The sequence below is a fragment of the Balaenoptera musculus genome, chromosome 14 (genome assembly GCF_009873245.2).
Source record: "Balaenoptera musculus isolate JJ_BM4_2016_0621 chromosome 14, mBalMus1.pri.v3, whole genome shotgun sequence".
In the NCBI taxonomy this organism is placed as follows: Eukaryota; Metazoa; Chordata; class Mammalia; order Artiodactyla; family Balaenopteridae; genus Balaenoptera; species Balaenoptera musculus.
Genome location: NC_045798.1, coordinates 15,543,053 through 15,554,445, shown reverse-complemented (window position 1 = coordinate 15,554,445; position 11,393 = coordinate 15,543,053). Strand labels below are relative to the sequence as shown.

General features: G+C 58.3%; 1 protein-coding gene across 2 annotated transcripts in view; it reads right to left on the bottom strand.

Moving 5' to 3' along the window:
• Positions 1-2,795: 2,795 nt before the first annotated feature.
• The window catches only part of TPCN1 (two pore segment channel 1), a 62,152-nt gene continuing 53,554 nt past the window's right edge, over positions 2,796-11,393 (bottom strand). The window contains exons 19-28 of one of the 2 annotated variants that reach the window (XM_036823083.1): positions 11,246-11,353; positions 10,132-10,203; positions 9,496-9,585; positions 7,995-8,110; positions 7,202-7,248; positions 6,576-6,644; positions 6,292-6,376; positions 4,968-5,107; positions 4,693-4,773; positions 2,796-2,982 (exon numbers count right to left, since the gene is read on the bottom strand). In XM_036823083.1, coding sequence (XP_036678978.1) covers positions 2,863-2,982; positions 4,693-4,773; positions 4,968-5,107; positions 6,292-6,376; positions 6,576-6,644; positions 7,202-7,248; positions 7,995-8,110; positions 9,496-9,585; positions 10,132-10,203; positions 11,246-11,353 — 928 coding nt within the window. In that variant the 3' untranslated portion in view covers positions 2,796-2,862. The remainder of the gene's footprint in view (positions 2,983-4,692; positions 4,774-4,967; positions 5,108-6,291; positions 6,377-6,575; positions 6,645-7,201; positions 7,249-7,994; positions 8,111-9,495; positions 9,586-10,131; positions 10,204-11,245; positions 11,354-11,393) is intronic. The other variant, XM_036823084.1, reaches the window with a different exon arrangement.

The window sequence follows — 11,393 nt, the reverse complement described above, 5'->3', positions numbered from 1 at the left end:
CTCAGCTGTCTTTTTTTCCAATGAAAAAATTATTAAATATTTCAAGTATACAGAAAATAACATACACCCAGCTGTTACTAGTTCTTCTTAACCTGGGTCAGGTTGACAAGTGGTCGGTTCCAGGGCCGAAGGCTCTTGGGCCTGACGGATCTGGACTTTGTGGCACGTCTAGGGGTGGGGCTGAGGTAGGGTCAGGAACGGGCAGGGGTGGGTCCTCTCCCTGTTCCCCACGATCTCAGAAGCCACCGAATGGTGCCTGGTGGAAGTCACGAGGCAGCAGCCACGTGTACAAAGCAGAGGCTCTTTTATTAATATGGCAGAAATCCGGAGACGCGGTGGGTTTCCTAGGTAACAAATCGCCATTGTACAAAAACCTTACAGCGTCGCTCCCTCTGTCTGTACAAAATGATTGTCACGTGGTGTGGAGTAAGGCTGGGTTGGGGGAGGGAAGCATGGAGGAGGGGCCAGATGGTGTGCCCCCCAAAGCGGGGCAGGGGCACAGGGCCATCACAGACACTGACAGGTGGCGTGACCCGGACCCAGTTGGCGCATCTCACCTTGGTGTTGTTCAGCAGACGTGGGAGGTGAGAGGGCATCTGAGCGGGATGTCCTGGGTCCCCAGAGCTCACAGCCCTGGGCGACACCCGCTCCCTGCTTGACAGCCTGTGTGCAAGCTGGAGGGCCAACTTGAGGAGGCCCCCAGTGACGCCGAGGGGGCAGCTGTCCTGAGCCTCAGTCACGAGGGCGCCCACCAGCGGCTGGAGTCCGGTACACCAGCACTGGTGCCCCTTGGCCTTCATCCCGTCCCTGGCTAAAACCAGGGCCTTTCACAGAATGGGGTTGGGAGGCCTGGACTAGATCCCACTCTTCCTGGTACCAGCCTTCACCCTGGGGGCTGGGGGGGGCTGCACTCAGTTTCCCTGGCGCCCCTCCCAGGTTTCAGCCTCCTGGGGGCAGATGCTGAGGTCGGAGGACTCACGCCCTCCTCTGAAAGCTGCCCCTTGACTCCTGCTTCCAGAATGCCCATTTCAATACACAAAAGCTAAAAGGCACCCAAATGTGCAAACAAAGTTCCTTCTCTGGAGAGGGGAAGGGGTTCTGGCCTGGGGCTTGGTGCCGAGCTGCCTCCAATGGCCCGTGGCCCTCCAGAGATAAAGAGGACAATGTCCATCTCCCGATTCCCTTGGGGAATCTCAGTGGTTCTCAGTGATTCGTTGTTTCCCTAAAGGGCTATGCTTTAAAAACAGAAACGTCCACCACTTCTCCCCTAGTGAGGGGCAGAGCTGTGTGGTGCTGGCCGTGGGACCAGCCTGTCCAAGGCCGCAGTCGAGAAGACTTGGCCGTGGAGACGGGGCACCGCACCCCGGGATCAGGCCCTGCCCGGCTGGGAAGAGGATGTGGCGAGGGGGAGTTTGCCCACCCGCCTCCCTAAGTCACGGTGGCAGTGGAGGCAGCTGGAAAGCGGGGGTTGGGGCAGGATGCCCAGCGCGGGCCGCTTCCCCTGCCCCCCCCCCCCCCGCCCCTTTCATCCCTGCTTCTGCCGCCTCTGCCGCCTGCACTGAGATAGGCTCACAGCGCAGGAGAGCTGAGCCGAGGCTCCCTCTGCTCTGACCCCGCTTCTGCCGCTGCCACCACTGCTCACCGGAGCTGCCAACGCCGACAGCCCACTATGGGTTCAAGCCCCGACTGCATCCTGATCTCAGAGAACTCTCCCAAGGTCCCTGGGGAACTCAGGAAACTGACAGGCCACCTGAACCTACTGCCGGGAGTGGAAACCTTGGGGTGAGCCGCGTCCCCAGCCCTACCTCAGTCAAGTCCACGGAGGGCGACTGCTCAAGGTCAGGGGGGAGCTGGCCAAGGAGACCAGCGGGTTGAGCCGCAGGGCAGCCATGCACAGCCTGAGGTGAGCCTCTGTGCTCTCTGTTCCCGTTTCCAGTGAATGCACACACGTGAAGGATCTGCTGTTGTCTTTAGCAGAATCCTGAATTAACCAAAATGTCTTTTTGCTTGAACAGGACGAGCCCAAGGAAAAGGGATTTAAGGAGAAAGCCCATTGCAGGACCTGGTCTGGGGTGGTAGCCATCGGCCTGGCCTCCTGCCTGTCTTCCTCCTCCTCCTGGGCTGTGATTCCAAAGGCCATTTTAGAAGGATTTTCGGCAACAAGGGTTGAAACGAAAAGAAGGGTAGGTGAGAAGGCTCACGGAGCCGGGATACGGCCTCTCTCGCCTCCTGGCACTGGCTGCGATCTGGCCATACGGAATAACCACAGCCCTGGATCACTCGTTCCAGTAGGCGCTGGGTACTGGTCCCCCAAGGGAACACCCAATTTCATTATCATATCTAGAGACATACCAACCCGAGGATGTGGGTTCTTTCCTTCCTAAGTGGTTTTGTCCCTAAAGCAGAACACGGAAACCCCAGGATGTGGGCTGCAGGGCAGGTTAGTGGGGAAGCTAGCTTGTCAGCCTGGGTGGGATTCTGAAAGCAGCATCAGGAAGATGGTGTGGATCTGGCCTAGGGACGCTGGCCCACGTTGAAGGCAAGCCCTGCCGAGATCGGCAGAATCCATTCAAGTGCTCTTGTGAAGGGGCCTTCTGGAACTTTCCATGTTAAGAAGAGCTCCTAGTGGCCTGATCCCCCAAAAATGAAATTGACTTCTGGGCTTAACAGGGCAAGGTGGGTACAAACCAAACCTCATCTTGTCTGCCTGTCTTTTCTTCTTCCTATATATAAATATGTGCATACTTATGAACGTGTGTATATATATAAAACATATCTGTACACACACGTTATTCTGACACATTGCAGTAAAATAATACTATTGTGTTATTGCATAGAAGAGCTGGCTTTCGCAGGCTGGGCTTAGGTGATGGTCTGGGAGCGCTGGCGGCCGCCCGGAGGCTGCTGGGCGGTGGGGACCACGCAGCCGCTGAGCTGCCGGTGCTGCTCCTCCTGCTTCCGGGCGTGCTCCGCATACCACTCCTAAAGCAGAGAGCAGACAGGGCGCTGAGCAGGCCCCAGCCTCACGGGGTCACCCGGGCCGGGCAGTGCTGTGACCCTCCAGCCTCAGCAGCGGAGCCAGGGCTGCCAGCCCACCGTGCCCCGCCCCCCGCCCCCCACCCAGATCTGCTGGGAATTCTGAATGGGACCCTAGATAGAAAAATGACGATGCAATCTTTCCCTTTTTAACTAGAGATTTGCAAACCTCTTTGTCAAGTGTGCCTGGCCCCGTCACCCCTTTCAATGAGGCCCGGGTAGTAATAATCACCCTTCACTTGTGAACATGATCTGTGTGGTTTACAAAGGGATGTGTGCCCCCCACCCCCTCGCCAACCCCCTGTGTTTTCCCTTTTGAGCTGGGTGTCCTCATTTCACATCCAGGAAACCCGAAGCTCAGAAGCTGTATAAAGTTGTATGAAGCTTGAGTGCGTCTCCCAACTCCCCCGTTGCTTTGCCGCCCTCCAAAATAGCTGTGAGAGCATTTTGAAAAAAACCAAATAGCTCACCCGCCTAAGACTATTATCATTATATCATCCGACATTTTCAGGGACAGACGCATTCAGGTAATTGAGGAATTTTAAATATAAACCCTATGTTTTTAAAGAGTCTGAACCACAGAACTTTCAGAGCTTAAAAAATTACAGAGATGATGGCCTAGTTCTGTGCCCCCTCATTCTGCAGAGGGGGAGACTGAGGCCAGGAGTGGACAGCCAGGCAGCGTGTCTAGTGCCGTCCCCTCCTCTGCTTTGTGAGGCAGCGACTGTCCCCCTTTCATAGATGGGGATGGGCTGCGTGACCTGCCCAAGGTCACGGAGCCTGGAATCAAACCCGGGTTTTATGACACCAGAGCTCATGTTGGTTCCTCATCTCTGTGACTCCGAGTGCAGTGATTGGCCAGGTATTCGCCCAGACCCCTTGTGTTGTTACAGATAAGGTGCGAGTCGCTTCAGGGGACTGCAGCCTCCCGGCCTTTTGGGCTCGGACCCTGGTCATCACTGTCCCAGGGAAACAAGGGTTTCCAGCCTGAAAACAGCATAGTCACAGTGGCTGGCGAGGGAGCTGGGAGCCTGGGCCGATGGGTGGCCCGAAGTCCATGGCTCTGTCTGGGCTGCAGAGCGCCAGCCCACAGGGTGCTTCGCAAGCTCTTTCATTTAGCAGCCAATGTGGGAAGACTGGGAGAGTTTGCAAAAAAAAATCTGACTTTTCCCTTCTCTTAAATTAGAAAACAAAAACAATCAAAAACCCCAAGAGAGCCAGGCGCAGCAGGCCCTTGTTCCTATCGGGCAATGTCTGGCTGGATGTGGGAAGGACCATCCTCTTTGAAGAGGCCGGTCCAGGCCAGCTTGCCAGGGCCCCCCATGCTCCCTGCTCTGCCCGGTACGTCTCCCGCTGTACGCGTTTCCTTTGCTGTTCTGGCTCAGAGGAGGAGGATGAGACGAGGTCAGTGACATATGTGGAAGAGTGACAGGGTGGCTGTTGGGGAATGCTTCAAGGGTTCAAGGCTGAGCCCTGAAGCCTGCCCCCACCTGAGCAGTGGTCCACTGGTAGTGGTCCCAACAGATAATCCCATAGCTCCCCACTAAGCTCCCCACACAACTCAAGACGGGGACCAGAGAGCAGCCTCTGCTCAGCAGCGGCGAGGACCACTCCCGGGCAGGAGGATCTGGGCAGCATGGTCAGGGACGCTCCTACCTGAATCTCCTCTTGGTACATCTTTAGGCTCAGATCGCTTTTGGTCCTCGATCTCCGTCCCAGAAACACCAAGGTATTTTGCTAGAGAAGAACAGAGAGGCTGCAGGGACCGGCCCGAGCCAAGGTCCTGGCGCCCGGCCTCACCCCCTCTTCTGGCTTCTGCGACGGTGCCCCCCAAAAGTGTCACCAAAACTTGAGGGGATGGACAGTGGGGGAGGGTTTGCACTAAGCCACAACCCGCTCCCTCTGTGGGACGAGGCCCTGTCGCTCCCCACCTCGTATCTCTCCATCTGGGAGAGGATCTTGAGCAGCTGGGCGATGTCCGAGGCGGCTCCCCATGCCTCCCGGTAGAGCTTCAGGACAGCAATCAGCTCATCTTTGGAGATTTCCTTCTCAAGGGTGATACCGCCATCAACTGCAGGACGGGAGGGCGGCAGGGGGAAGGAGCCTGGGACTCAGAGCCCCCAGTCTGGCTTGGTTTAGCCATCCCCCCTGCTCCCTATGGGGGCCCTAAGGTTCCCTCTCCCAGCAAAACCCTGGATCAGCACGACCACCCCCCCTCCACCATCTGGAACTCATGTCCCTCCCCATCCCCTCCCTTTGCTGGGCTGTCAGGAGCGCTGGTCAGGCCACCAGCTTACAGGGGACAGAGGGTTTCAGGAGGGAGTCTCCAAGCAAAAAGAAAATGATCAGGTAGTCTGAGAGGACAGAGATTTGGAAACAAGTAGTAACAGGGATGTGGCAGTTCTGATGGAGAATCTGGAAAGAATGAAGGATCGTTAGGCAGAAAGCTATGCACTCGGGGAAAAGGGAGGCAAGGGGTCGCAAGCTGCAGAAGGAAGTAGTATTAGGCTCTGTGGTCAACGGTATTTACACCGTTTAAATCAAGAGCCAGAGGACAAACATGTGGTTTAGAAATGTGGAGACGATAACTAAAAAAGGGGGAACAGCTAAGGATGAACAGTCGGGGAGATGAGAAAGGTGGGACAGAGGGCTGCTGGGGTCACAATCAGCCTGTGATTTTTCTTGATCTCTGAGCTGTACTGTTCTGATTTTTCAAATGAGATCACGTGCATTTTTCTGTCATTAAATATTTGAAAAATCAATGCAAATGAGAGATCAAGAAAGCTAAGCCAGGACTTGGGTGGTGGCACAGTGGTTAAGAATCCGCCTGCCAATGCAGGGGACACGGGTTCGAGCCCTGGTCCGGGAAGATCCCACATGCCACGGAGCAACTAAGCCCGTGTGCCACAACTACTGAGCCTGCACTCTAGAGCCCGCGAGCCACAACTACTGAAGCCTGCGTGCCACAACTACTGAAGCCCACGCGCCTGGAGCCCGTGCTCCGCAACAAGAGGAGCCACAGCAATGAGAAGCCCATGCACCCCAACGAAGAGTAGTAGCCCCCGCTCGCCACAACTACAGAAAGCCCGTGCGCAGCAACGAAGACCCAACACAGCCAAAAATAAATAAATAAAATTGAGGGGAAAAAAAAAAGCTAAGCCAGATCAGTAAGCTGAACTGCCAAAAGACTGGACAGACAGACAGACAGATGAGCAGCAAGCAGCAAAAGCCCCTGCTCCAGCCACTTGCACAGACCTTCCGAGTCCCGGTTCTTGCGGCTGTAGTTCATTCGGAAGACGAAGGCTTCGAGGATGAAGGCGACGATGATAGTCATCACCACCTGGCGGGGCACGGAGAGGAGGAGCAGGGAGAGAGAGGAATGAGGGGGGTGTGAGCTGCTGCGGGGCCCCAGAGCCAACAGAGCCCGGTCAGATGTGTCCCCGGCCCCCTCCTCCCTGAGCTGCCGCCCGATGAGCAGGGGCAGCTGGAGGCTTTGAAGATGGAGGAGGGTGAAGGGCAGTCTGTGTCCCTGGACCTACCATGGTCACGATGTAGAAGGTCATGAAGTAGAGGCGGCTCCAGTGGGAGGTCTGCGAGGTGACGCCTTCCTGGAGACAGAGGGAAGCAGGGAGTGAACGAGCTCCTGGGGGGGGGCCGGGTCGCTGTCTACACAGGCTTCTCCATGGCCCCTGCTCTCTACAGACCCTTCCTGATCGGTTGTGGAAGACGAAGGAGGGGGACCTTGCTCCCCTGGGTCTAAAAATTCCTCTGAGCTCCTAAGGCCTGGACACTCCCCCCCAGGACTGATACGGCCAACCTTTGGAAGAGTTTAAGGAATGGCAAAAACCAACCAACCAACCACCCCTGCCACACTGTTTCTTGATTGAAAAGTCTCCCTCACAGTGGTGGGAGCAGGACAGGGACCCAGAGGCTAAGTGGCCTCTCCTGGCTGCTGGGGGATGTGTGGAAAGCAGGGACAAAGGCCACGTCCAGCAAGTGTGGAGGGGGAGGCTCTTGGGATTCAGGCCATACCATGGCGTCCCCGCAGAACCCTGCCCCTGCGGGGGACGGGGAGAGCAATGCACCCCAGGCTGCGTGAGGGGGACAGGAGCTGGCCTCAGAGAATGGTGGAAAGATGCCCCCAGGAGCTGACGGAGGTCCTTACCATGATGATGTACCAGTTGTTGACAACTGTGAGCTCAAACAAGGTCACTGCCAAAGGGAAGGGAGAAACAGAAAGCATCTTGATCAGACCTGCTTTTGCAAAGTGAGTTTCAAGTGGCCTCTCTCCACCTATCCTGGGTACCACGCACTTGTCTGCCGGGCTGGCCTGTGAGCTCCCGAGAGAGCAGCCAAGGCGCTTCCTGAGCGCCCACCCCACAGGGAGTGCTGCCATCTTGGCCGGTCCCCAAAAGGGTGCATCTTTGGTCTCAGCAGCTCGTGATGGACCAGGGGTGGGGATACTGGGGAAAGAGTCCCCGGACCTTCCTTGGTGTAGATGTGGGATGTCGTGAGGGGATCCCTTCCTCTTGAGAAGCTGTGTCTGGCCTCCCGGCCTCTCCATGGAAGCCAGGAGCAGAGCTGTGTGGGCCTGGCCTGGGTGGTGCAGGGCACCGTGGCTGGCTGGTGTGGCCAGGTCCCACCCTGCAACTGTGGAGCTGTGACAAGGGGGCTGGTTCCCTAGCATCGGGCTGTGCGCACCTCCCAGCCAAGCATGAAGCTCTGCTGCTCCCCCGATGCTGAAAAAGTAACAGGAAACAAGCCCTGGGGTCTGGCCTGCACTGCACCCCCAAGGCTGGGCAAACCACAGGCTCCACTGGGGCCAGAGAGGACTCGAGAAAGTATGGCAAACGGCTCGGGACAGGGAGGCCTCGGGCAACTCTGCTCCGCCCCACCTGGGACCTGCGGTGACCAAGGCAGTACCTAGGGCATGGCCCGCCTGGGCTTTCCGCACTCACCAAAGCTGTTCAGGATGTTGTCAAAATTATTGAGATAGTAGTAGCCTTCCTCCACCACGGTCCTGTTGTCCACGGTGTGATTGAGCCAGCGGTAGGCGTCTGCCACTGTGCTCGTACTGGCGGGGGGAGACGGGGGCGGGGACAGAGGGTTGGGCGGGAAGGTCACAAGATAACTGGTCACCTCAACAAAGTACAGAAAGTTTAAGCAAACCAAGGTCTGACTGAGGACCATCTGTCTTGGCCCAGCCTGGTTCCCTGCCCAGCCCCCAGCTCTCTTGCCTGTCTTCCTGTCTCAAGGGGAGTCCCCAGGGTGCTGGTGGGAACACCCAGACTTGCCCCCCATTCCACCTTCACTTGGCATTTCTCTGCCGCCAGCCAGGCCTTCTCGCTCTCAGCGGCCAGAGCCCGGCGCTCCGGGAGGGGAGACAAAGGCAGTGCCTCCTCGGACACCACCCCCAGCCCCCTGCCCCCACCAGTCTGGGATCTGACCTGGAGGCCGCCCTCGAGAAGGGTCCTCTCCTCACCCGGCTTTCCCCAGCACCTGGCTGGAGTGTTCTGTTCTGTTCTAATTGATTGCCCCTGTTCTGAGAGCTTATTTGCTACTTTCCGGCCAACCTCCTATGGCTGATCTGCTATAATTCATGCTGATGTCTTGACAAGTCTGGTCCTTGGGCCCCCAGGGAGCTTGTTCCGAAGGCAGAGTCCTGAGCCTCGGGCCTGTGTCAGACGCGCAGGGTGGGGTCTGGAGTTTGCACTTTTAATCAGCGGCCCTGAGGATTCTCACGTGCCCTAAGGTTTGTGACCCACTGCTACAGGCTCTGGTTCTCAGCTCAGCCTGACACTCAAAACGGCTACCAGTGTCTCTGGGAACTTTCTTTATCAGCGCTTGAAACCGTAAGGACCAATTTTAAGAGAACACTGGATGGAGAATGAATGGCAGAGCACACGGGTTTCATCGTGGTGGCTTAGGAGGAAAGGGAGAGGGAAGGGAGCGATCAAGGGAGGCTGTGTCCCCCGCTCTCTGTCCCTGCCCCAGAGACCTTCCCGTGTGTGTCCATCTCATCCTAACAGGCCACCCCTAGCTGATGTGTCTGCCCAGGTCCCCAGTCACCCCCGGGGAGAAGCAGGAGGAAGCTGTGGGACTCCGGCCTCGGGCCCCAGGCTGCTCCCGGTTCTGGAGCAGCCGCCAGCGCCCAGCCCGAAGAGTAAGCCGATGGAGACCTGGTTGGAGAGTGGCTCGTAGACCCTGCCTGGGGGACAGGGAAACTTGCTCAGACATCCTCACTTCAGAGAGGACCCTCTGCTTCCAGGCCCCCTCCCTTAGCTGCTGCACTGAACTAATAAGCCCTGGGAGCAAAGCAAAGTGATTCTCAGGGCTTCAAAGGGTGCTGTGGCTTGGGGAGGTGGGCCCCTGAGGGATCAGAGGTCAGCGTTCCAGTCCTGGCTGGGCTCCTCCAGAAACGCAGGCTGCCTGGGGCTGGGGGCCCCGCTGCGTACTCACTTGCAGCAGTTGGGGTAGAGGATTCCACAGAAGAATTCCATGCCCACGATGGCGAAGGAGTAGTAAAAGATGAGCAGGGTGAGGCCCAGGCTAGGGAGGAGGGTCAGAAGAGACAGGGTGATCGAGGGCCGGGCAGGAGAGAGCAGCTCGCCCGGCGGCCCTGGCATCCTCAGACCCCTGAGCTGACTGATGGAGACGCATGCCCCTAGCCAGGTGCACCAGCTGGAAAGTGCCTGCAGGGGAGGGGCCTCGGATTCAGGTCTGGGGTAGAAAACGGCTCGAATCAGGACTCTATTACCAGACGCCCCTCTACCAGCGATTCACCCCTTACCTGTGAAGGTAGACTCACAGGTGACCCTTACCTGTGAACATAGACACAGGTGGTAAGTGAGTTGACAGCTCCCTGCCCTCCCTACTAAATATTTCAGACAGGTCAGTGGAGAAAAGTGGAACCAGGGAGACCTGTGGTGGTCAAGGTCTCGGTCTCCTTGAAGAGATCTGACCCTGTCAGGCCCTCGATTTTCGTCCTTTTCGGGACTCCTCCTCCCCCTCCCCCCGAGACCACCCAGCTGCCCACCCCGAGGGGGCACAAGCCTCGCGACGCCTGGCCCTGGGGGCCAAGAGGCAGGGCAGTACCTGGCCATCCGGGGCAGCAGTTCAAACATGGTGTCCAGCACGTTGCGGTAACGCTTCTTCAGTTTAAACAACCTGAGCGAGGGAAGCGGGCCGGGTCACTTACAGGTGCTGGGCGTGGCCGCAGCCCCTAGGTCCACAGCACCAGGTGGGGCACGGCAGGCCCGGGGTCCCTCCACCACCTGAGCACCTACTTTCCCCAGAGCCGCCAGCCGGGCACTCAGCTCGGGCGACTCGCACCCTGGGCAGGGGCAGCGGTGGTGCCGGGACATCGGGGCTGGACGGGCCCTGCCCTGAAGGGAGGCAGGGCACGACTCACGTGAGCGGGCACGGCGGCCGGCTGCCACTCACGGATGAAGCCTGGAGGCTGGGCACGGGGCGAGGCCTTGCCTGGGACGCTGCGGCAACCCCGGGAGGGGAGAAGGCCGCGCCCGCAGAAGAGCCGGCAGTGCGGCAGCTCCTCCAGGTAAGAAAGGGCCGCCCCATCCCTCACCTCCGCCTCTCCTCCTGGGCAGGACAGGAGGGGGCGATGGACGTGAATAGGACCGCAGCTGGATATTCCAGAGGAAAACCAGGCTTCTGAGGACACACAGACACACACAGATCTCTAACTAGTAAGGGACACCGTCCACAGATCTCTACAAATTTGTGCTGGTTGCCTACGGTGGTCCCTGGGGGAAAGCTGAGAGCAAGTGCGGGTTTTTCTTGACAAGGGACTGTGCCAGAAAATCACGGCTGGCTGTGGCAGGGGCTCGAAAGTCCCTCTGGACCCTCAGAGGCCGTGGCTGCCTGGTTGAGGACTCTGAGCACGTGTGTTTCTGTGGCTGCAGCCGACACCAGCACAGGCCAAGTTCACTGGAGCCCTGAGCCACGTTTCTCTTCCACAGTCAGAGGCAACTGGTCCCAGGATGTGAGGAGGTGGGCCATCTGCACACCTGCCCAGGTGGAGACAAGGCCCCCACCATCCCCCTCCCCCCACCCGCACTAGGTGCTCCTGCAGGGGGCGTGCCACCCCCGACACCAGGCCTGTGAGCCTCTCGTCACTCCCCAGACCAGTCCCAAGGCTCTCCCCACCCTCCCCTGCCCACCACTCCCCACCCCAGCCCTGCCCCGTCACCTCAGCAGCTGGAGGGGACGCAGGACCACTATGAAATAAAAGGGCTCCATGTTGAAGGCCAGAGCCAGCAGTCCCAGGAAGGCGAACGCTGTGACGGAGAAGTCGAACCTGGGAGGGAGGAGGAGAAGCTATGGTCTGTTCGGCCCAC